At 37.1% G+C, this 8,909-nt stretch overlaps 2 protein-coding genes across 2 annotated transcripts in view; one reads left to right on the top strand and one right to left on the bottom strand.

The window, feature by feature from the left end:
• Nucleotides 1–2,334: 2,334 nt before the first annotated feature.
• On the bottom strand, nt 2,335–5,314 carry taf12 (TAF12 RNA polymerase II, TATA box binding protein (TBP)-associated factor). The gene is made up of 5 exons (XM_037676154.1): nt 5,093–5,314; nt 4,826–4,903; nt 3,388–3,502; nt 2,973–3,061; nt 2,335–2,822 (listed from the first exon to the last, which is right to left on the bottom strand). The coding sequence occupies exons 1-5, from the start codon at nt 5,168–5,170 to the stop codon at nt 2,787–2,789; spliced, it is 396 nt and encodes a 131-aa protein (XP_037532082.1). The 5' UTR covers nt 5,171–5,314; the 3' UTR covers nt 2,335–2,786.
• Nucleotides 5,315–6,645: 1,331 nt separating this feature from the next.
• The window catches only part of si:ch211-79k12.1 (uncharacterized protein LOC568891 homolog), a 13,697-nt gene continuing 11,433 nt past the window's right edge, over nt 6,646–8,909 (top strand). Inside the window, exons 1-2 of the mRNA XM_037676855.1 lie at nt 6,646–6,826; nt 7,370–7,491. Coding sequence (XP_037532783.1) covers nt 6,775–6,826; nt 7,370–7,491 — 174 coding nt within the window. The 5' untranslated portion in view covers nt 6,646–6,774. The remainder of the gene's footprint in view (nt 6,827–7,369; nt 7,492–8,909) is intronic.

Below are 8,909 nucleotides of genomic sequence, written 5' to 3' on the forward strand. Positions count from 1 at the left end.
TTGCAACGAGCAAATGAGGCTTTAATTGCAAAGGCTGTACATTATTTTTACATGTAAGGCTTAAATTATTTTTTGTGTTTTGCTTGGCCTACAGCCAATCACACTGACTGATGGGTTCAATAATTACTTGACATCAGCGGTAGCAGGAATGGTAAAGTGCTTTATGCTTTTTTCTTCAGTATGTCTTCTAATTGGTGCTAACAAGAGTATCGCCAACATGATACAGCCGTTAGTGAACTGTCAGAGTAATCAACAACCAAAGCATGAATTTTCTTTCACACAATCATGAATACGTGTCTGTATGAATGATTGTGGTGAGGTGTAAGGTCAGTTTCACTGATAACAACATTGTCCATGGTGTAAATCGACAAACAGTTCAATTAATGGTAGTAGACTGCACTTACTGTACATAGCACCTTTCTATCTTATCGAAATACTCAAAGCGCTTTACAACACAATCTGTACCCATTCATACAGCACCTATACAAAGAATAATCAGTGTTTTCACGTTCATACACCGACATATCGGAGGCAATGAGGGGTTCAGTGTCTTGCCCAGGGACACTTCGGCATGTGACTGCTGGTGGAATCAAACCCCCGACTCTTGCATTGGAGGACGACTGCTCTAACCACTCAGCCACAGCTGCACCAAAGAACACATGAGGTTTCAGGTTTTTCTGTTACTCAGATGTCAAGCTGGAAAATAGAAAAACCTGCTGGACCTCAAAAAGATTCCCCTGTGACTTAAGTTGTTTGACTTTGTGTCCCCTGGGCTCAACTTTAACCCATGAGGTGTTCAGCTGTGCAGTTTAACATTTCTGTGTAAAGGGTAAGGAATTTCAGAATCTGGGCGATGTGAGGATGATGCTGGAGATCGATTGATGGATTGTTGCCTCATCCTCAGTAATGAGAGCGTTGCTTCGGTCGGTCACGGTAAAGAGTTGAGTTGCAAGTCAATTCACTGGTCTTTCTACATTCCAACTCTCACTTATGGTCATGAGGTTTGAATCATGACTGAAAGAACAAGATTTCGGCTACAAGCGGACGAAATGAGCTTCCTTCATAGGACCGGGCTCAACCTTAAGGGTCAGGAGCTCTGACATCCGGAGAGAGCTCAGTAGAGCCGCTGCTCCTTCGCATTGAAATGAATCAGTTGAGGTGGTTTGGGCTTCTGATTAGATCACCTTCCTTTGGAGGTTTTCTGAGCACGTCCCTACTGGTAAGAGGCTCCTGGGCAGACCCAGAATTTGCTGGAGGGATTGAATATCTTCTCTGGCCTAGGAATGTCTCAGGATCCCCCAGGAGGAGCTGGAAAGTCACTGGGGAGAGGGATGTCTGGGTTTCTTTCCCGGACCTTTTGCCTCTGAGACACAACTATAGGTAAGAGAAGATGAATTTTCAACTTAGAGCTCGGACTTGAAATGGTCCAGAGACGAACGGTTCCCATCTGAAGACGAGTACATTAAAAATTGGGTGTGTCACCACCAGTTAGTCTGAAGTTCTGGGGTCATATCTCGTTTTATTTTGCACATCAAAATCTGTAGCTGACACTGGGAAAGTGGTTTCTAAGACTGGAAGGAGCCACAGAAAATATCTAAGGGGTTAGAAGGTGTAAGAATTTCATCATAAAGTGAAAGAATTGGTTTTCTTTGAAAAAAAATAAATTTATCATTTGGTACATGACCACACACTCAGGGACACTTGTTATAGCAAAAGCTTAAATAAGTCGATGGAAGTCATTGCACTACAAACATAAATAGTAATTCTTTTCCGTGTTTTACTTCGTCTGTAAACAGCAGTTATGAAGGTACTTTGATTAAAACCTTTGCCTTTATGTGACCTAATCTTGATTCTTTGTAATTGTAAATAAAAGTGATTGTTACAACAGCACAGCGCCTCACAAGTGATTGAATTGTTTGGGCTGATGTCGAAATTAAAACCTCCCGGGTGCCTATGAATATTGCTATTTTGAAACATTTATGAGGTCCACATAGCAATTATGATTCTTCCAACGAATAGTTTTCTTTTCCTGAAAACTGCACAATTTCCTTTGTTAAAAAAAGGTTAACAGTAGTTTATATATATTATTCTTAGCTCTTGGTTTTCTCGGAGTCTTCAAGTGAACTCGATGGACATTTTACCTCAGTTTGAGGATCCAAAGCATCGCACCGGACACCAGTGTTATTTTGAAATCACACACTTGGCATCAAAACCGTTTTAAAGTGACATTTGCTTTGGAATAGCTGTAAGCAAAACAAAATACACTCATTGATAACATTGCTTAGAATTGACAAGTTTCAGTATAAGGTAATCGAAACTTAAAACATATTTTTTTTATTTCTTTATTCTTACATTGGAAAATTCAGCTGAATAATGTTTTATTTCAGTCGAATGGAAAAATAAAAGTGTAAACAAGAGAGGTTCTTTGCTCAGTGACCAAGTCGTATTGGTAAGATGACATCAATCATTATTTAAATAGACCGAAGATTAAGGATAACATCTACATGCTTCGAAGTATAAAAAGCCCAATCATAAAACAGCGATTGTGACATTACAGAAAAGTATTGAAGTTGATATTTATTGACAAAAATTACAATGAAGTCCTGTCTTAGAGCAGTGGTAGTAACATAAGGTAAAACATGAAAATTGTGCACTGACAAAACACTCAAAAGTTAAGGAGACATGTCAACATTTATTTCAAAAGAAAAACACCCTTCACCAAAAACACTTATCTCATTTAGTGAAGAAAAAAAAGCACAGATTGGGTACAATATCATTTTTTGATGCTACTTTTTGGTTGTCTTGCGGATCAGTGCCATTCTCTGGAAGAAAAAAAAAATACAAGCAAACAATCAGGACAGATGATTCAATAAGAACGTTTTTCTACCTGTGCTACCACAAACTGAAACATTCTGACACAAATTGTCCAACAGAAACAGATTAATTGAATTTAACAGATTTTTTTTTTTTACCTGTTTATGAGCCTCTGTGGTGCACGCTTTCTTAAACGGTCTTATTTCATCTGACCCATAACCAGGTATCCACATGTTCCACTGACGCTCTGAGAAAAACACCATCAGGAAACAGTCCATGGGTCATATTCACACAACATGAAACACGTTTTAGTTCACTTTTGCAAACAGTGTCATAATATTTACAGGAAGCATCCAACATTAATTTAATGTGAGCTCTTAATATTAAAGTAATTCATCTATCAGATTAATTGTGGCCATATTTTGAAATAGGGCCAAGTACCAAAGACTAGTAAAAGTAATTTTGGATTAAAAACATACAATTCTATCATTTTTCTTGTACAATCTCTAGACAGAAAACCTACAGTTATGAAAGTATAAATGTTGCATTTTTGCCAAAAACACATGAACTTACCTAGATGTAACTGAACATCTTTAACCTCCAACGTGTTGGATTTACGATGGCGTGCTAGTTGACAGGCTGCCGTCACGACACTTTCTATAAAATCATCTGCAATTTGAAGCAGCATCTAAGGAGACACAGCAATTTTCAGTAGGTTTAAAAAAACACATTAAAGTCAAACTACTTTCACAGCCATTTGAGAAAAAAAAAAAAGAAGAAGCTAATTTTCAAATGCTCAAGCCAGAATTTATACAACCAGACTTTCCATTCAGTATTTTGACATTTAAAACAATAGCCTTTTATTTTGTTGGTCAGTGCGATTAGGATATGAATTCAAAGGGTTTTTGCATTTTAATATATTCTTAAGAGTGCAGCTTTGAAAACTTAAATTTAAAACAAATCAAAACAAATGTTTTAAAAAAAAAAATCACTGTAATGCCACTTTAAATGGTGATATGTGACTTATCTGTGCTACTGATTATCTCATGCGGCTGTATTCATTCATAACCATATACTCACCAGACTTATGTTCAGGCTGCTGTTGTTATGCCATATTGTTTTACATTATTAGTGTTTAGCATATATCTTACATCTTTTAGCATATTGTTTGGCGTTTGTTTAGCGTCTATTAGGGCTGGGCCATAACATATCGTTCACAATAATACCGGTAAAAAAAACTTGTCCGTGAAAATAAATTATATCATGATATGCTAATTTCATGACGTAAATACGTCATCCCACCACACAGGGGATTACGCTCTGATATTTAACAGTGACTGGAACTGCAGCTCAAACCTCGAGAGCAGCTGCTTTCCTGAGGATCAGGAAATTGGCTGATGGTTCTGATCAGCAGTCCTTTCAGGCAGCATTTCATTTGTTTTCAGCATTTGTCACAAGTTTTGGAAGTTATAGCTCATTTAAAGGCAACATATTTTTCCTTGTAAGTTACATTTATACTCAACAGCTTTAATTTTATTTAGTTTATTTGGGAACTGCCCCTGTGCTTTAGTTTTTGCAGTGGACTTTGTTGATCTATATTTTGTGCAGACTTTTTCAATCTAAATAACAGAAGGATAATTTTAATTTTTTTATTTTTATACTTTGAACTGAATACTTTACTAAATAAAGTAATTACAGTAAAATTAACCCTCGTTTTTTTAAATATAATACTGCAAAGCGACAAGTTCATTCCGTCAAATGAATAATTATTTGTTTTTTTTGTTATACCACAAAATGTATCGTTCTCATCAGAATGCTCTGAAATATCACGATAATATATTTGAGCCGTATCGCCCACCCCAGCGTATATCTTAGATCCTTATATACTATTTCTTTTTATACTTTATATTTTTGCTATTTTTAGGTGTAACGGACCCTGAGTACATCATTTTGTTCCACCTCATGTACCACATGTGATGCGAATGACAATAAACTTGACTTGAAAACGTACCTCTTCAACATCCTCATCCAGTTGCTCATTTGGGTCAATTTCTCTGACCAGGTCCTGCAGCTTCTTCTTACTGAGCACCTGAAGAAAATAATATATAACAGAAATTGTAATAACAGAGTTATGGGATTCCTCAAAAATATAAATAAATCAGGATAATTGTCATATTTAACAATACAGGTTTAACATTTTTTCCTCTTACAGAGACAGAATTAAGCAAAGACACAGGCAACAAAAAGTGAATCAAAGAAAATAAACAACAGAACTAACCTGTGATCCCTCTGGGCTGCTTCTGCCTGCAGGACCCGTAGGCATACCCTTCACTATTATTGGGGTGCTGTTAGCCATACTGGTGGCCACAAACAAAGGAAAAGTATCCTGTGGTTTTCTGGGGGATCCAAACTCAAGTGGCCCGTGCGTGAGACAGTGACAGTCCTGAATGGCTGTCCAAACCGGGCACAGATGTGCTGGATAACCTTGAGAAGAAAAGGCCAAATCTGGGGAAATCAGAAATATAACAAAACAGGACAAATGTAAGTAATATAGCTGAGGAAATGATTAATTAAAGAGTTTGATCAGTCATGTACTCCAAGTAGCTATTAGAGCATTTTAAAGTAAATTTAAATGGTAAAAACGCACCATGTAATTTTTAATAAACAAATGAGAATAAACTGATAACTATATGCAACCACACTGCATTTTATTTCAAATGTAAAGCCACTGTGGCTCATTTTTTGCCATACTTCTTGGATGTTTATCTGTCAAACTACGCTTAGCTCAAAATAAATGTAGACAATGACATAATGCCGAAATCACGTTTTATAGTAATAAAAATCGACAGATAGCAGGGTGATCGGCTCAGCTAATTTTATGCCAACAAATAACAACGAATACACCAGGAGCATTACAATCTGTACGTGCTAAAAACAATAAGCAGCTTTTCGATTTTGACGTTAGCCCCGAAGGCTAACGTTAGCTGCTAATATTGTAGCTTGGCTCTCTATTCACGCTGCACGTCAAAACTGCATCAATTTGCAAACTTACCCCGTTACACAATCACTATCTGTCCATATTTAATTATCGCTAAAGAACCAATGTAGGCTAAATCCACAAATAAACCCCAATTTGTCTCCGAACAGCGAAGACAAACCAGCCAAGACGGCTTTTCTGTACTTCCGCTTAGTTTGGGATCATTTCCTGTCACCGAGTCGCCTCTGCTGTGCCCCCTGCTGCGCATGCGTGGAACTACAACAACATGCTGAGCTAATCGAAAGCTAATCATTATTTTTTAAAGGGAAATTTTCTATTTTTAAACATAACAAAAGAGATGTAAAAATAACAACAACAACAAAAAAAATCAGAAAACCTGTTAGGTTAAAGTCTGCGCGACAAACCAAAACAGTTAATTTATTGTGATTCTGCGGTTTAAAAAGCGAAAGATTAGTGCCAATAAAGCGTAAAATGTTGGTGTTTGGTATTACGTATCACGCCGAAAAACACCACTTCACAACATCCCACGGTAGTTTTAAATTCTGCTGAACATCCAGAGGAAAACCCAGAACTTGAAAAAAAAATCGCAGACAGAAAACATTACAGCTGCTGTTGCGTGTGGATATAAATGACGCACCAGGAAAGCGCGTTGCCATTGGCGCATTTACTATTCCTATAATAAGTCCGTCAGACGTGCAGAGCAGCAAAAAATGACACCTGTCATCTTAGATTAAGCTGTATTAATGGTTGACCTATTTAGTTTGATTTATTTTCGTTTCTAAACTGAAATTTGTGCACAAAACCTTTCAGAATCAAACATTATGATCACTCACCCTGGGCATTAAAATAAAAGAGAAAGCCACACCTACAACGCGATGTACTAAAACTGAGGAAACTTTCATTTCTGTTTAGACGCAGTTCAGGACTCCAGGACTCTTATTTTAAACCGACTTTTCACAGCCATGAAAGAACTTCTGCTTGTTGCTGTGGTGGCTCTGATTCACGGCACCTCTGGTAAATATGTTTACATTTTTCATGAACAACCAACTCAAAAAGCTTATGTGCTATTTTTTTTTTTAATTTGTAAAAAAGATATTGGGTTATTTGCCTCGTGATTTTTATTTATTGTTAAGGTCAGAAATAACTTTGCGTGGCTTGTTTTCTGTTTGTGTGTCTAAGTTCATGTTTTGTAAGAGGAGACAGCCTCTAACTGGTTTTCCCTGGAGGTTACAACAGGCAGACAAAAACAGGAAATGTTAGAATTGTCTAGAGGCTGACAATAAGCACAAAAAGTTTCAAATATTTTATGTAAGCTAAATATAGACTTCTTTTGAGTGATTCTATAGCAATAAATTATGTTAAATATTTTATAATGAAAGTGAAAGACAGCACACTAATGTTTTTGGTCATGTGATCAGGGTGCGTTCAGGTTTCAACAGCCTGTAACAAATATCAGCATCATTTATAGAAAATGATGCTTTCAAGGCTCACTATTTGATTCTTTTTGCCAGTTCATACTTTGACTAATAACTTGTATTTCTGTCTGTCCATATGCAGCAACTTTGGTGATTAAAGGGCCAACAGAGCCAATTCTGGAGGGAGAGCCAGTCAAACTGGAATGCCTCTACATGGATTCAGACCTTAATGTGACCCAGGTCCACTTTGAGTTCCAACATCCAGTGAGTACTAAGATGTTTTGTTGGGTTCAGAGTGAAACGGAGAACACAACTCTACAGTGTAAATAGTAAATAATAATTATTAAAACTGTAGTATGTTCAAACAACTAACACTGAAAACAAAGTACCAATTGTAGACAGTGTTGTTTTTTTTATTGCAATTCACACTGATGACATCATAAGTTCAGTCACCTGAGCTGACATTTAAAGCAGTAAATAATGTGCATTTGCTTGTCCCCACATGTGCAGTTTATTCATTACAAGGTTTGAGCTGTTTTAAAGCAATGGGAATCCTGGCCCGGGGACTTTCTGGGTGGAGTTTGCATGTTCTCTCTGTGCATGTGTGGGTTTTCCCCAGGTACTCCGGTTTCCTCCCACAGAACAACAACATGCATGTCGTTTCAAGGAAACTGTTCATGTGTACTTTACTTTTTTACTTTCATAATATACCACATGTTGTCAGTGGTAACTGTTTAAAGATAAGGTTGTTTTAGTACACTGTACCTCCAAGTCATGGTGGTGCTAAAATATTTAACATCATGTTGCTGAAATATTGGTGCTGTCGCAAATTTGTTACCTAAACGCATCAATCCTTGATGTTGACTGTTAAACTGTTCTCTGGTAACACAAAGACTGTACTCTGTTTCATTCAGCCTCAAGGATTTGACATCTAAATTTTCTAAATCAATGTAAAGGTTTGATTAATCAATCCCCACAAAGCATTTTTACTTTAATGAGTGCAGTGACATTTATGGTTTTCTTGTTTATGTGCTTTTCTTGCATTACACACACACACACACACACACTTGTGGTTTTCAAGGCGACCTGCGTTCATGCCGTAACAAGTGCTTTACTCCACAGTAGACTCTGCAGGGTTGTGCAACGATCCACAATAATAATCAAATATAAGTTCAGTAGTTTTATGCTTCTAGAAAAAGAGTTGTTTCTTGTAAATATGGTTTGAAAACAAATTTACTCTATGCATTACAGCTGTCATGTACTAAAAGGGGACTGCCTTGAATGGCAGGCACCTATTATTATCCACCTGACAAAGCTTTCTTAACTTTATATTTTATGCTTCGTCAACTTTAATGCGTCCTGAACCGCAACGTGTACCCACGCAAATCTTGTATCAAAACGACCGGCTCAGCGCTGTGATGTGTGCTATTACTTTTATTGGCATTTTGAGTTACCATGGCAACATAATTCACGAACAAAGACGCCATTTTTCTCATTTAAAACGTCTGAAAGCACTCTAAAATGGCCACCAAGTGGCAGTCCCTTTCTAAGTTTCTCCATGAACTTTCTAGTACAGTGGTCCCTCATTTATTGTGGGGGATCTGTACCCTGAAGCCCCACAATAAGTGAAAAACCGCGAAGTAGGGATAATAGTACAAATAGTAAGTAGTAGTTCATTTATT

This window comes from Nematolebias whitei, chromosome 5, assembly GCF_014905685.2.
Source record: "Nematolebias whitei isolate Nwh7 chromosome 5, NemWhi1, whole genome shotgun sequence".
Classification (NCBI taxonomy): Eukaryota; Metazoa; Chordata; class Actinopteri; order Cyprinodontiformes; family Rivulidae; genus Nematolebias; species Nematolebias whitei.

Excerpts from the sequence above, each read along its gene's own strand:
- taf12 (XM_037676154.1), bottom strand. The coding sequence starts at position 5,170 with ATGGCTAACAGCACCCCAATAATAGTGAAGGGTATGCCTACGGGTCCT. Across the intron at positions 4,904-5,092 it reads GCAGCCCAGAGGGATCACAG|GTGCTCAGTAAGAAGAAGCT; the intron begins GTTAGTTCTGTT and ends TATTTTCTTCAG. Across the intron at positions 3,503-4,825 it reads TGGATGAGGATGTTGAAGAG|ATGCTGCTTCAAATTGCAGA; the intron begins GTACGTTTTCAA and ends GTGTCTCCTTAG.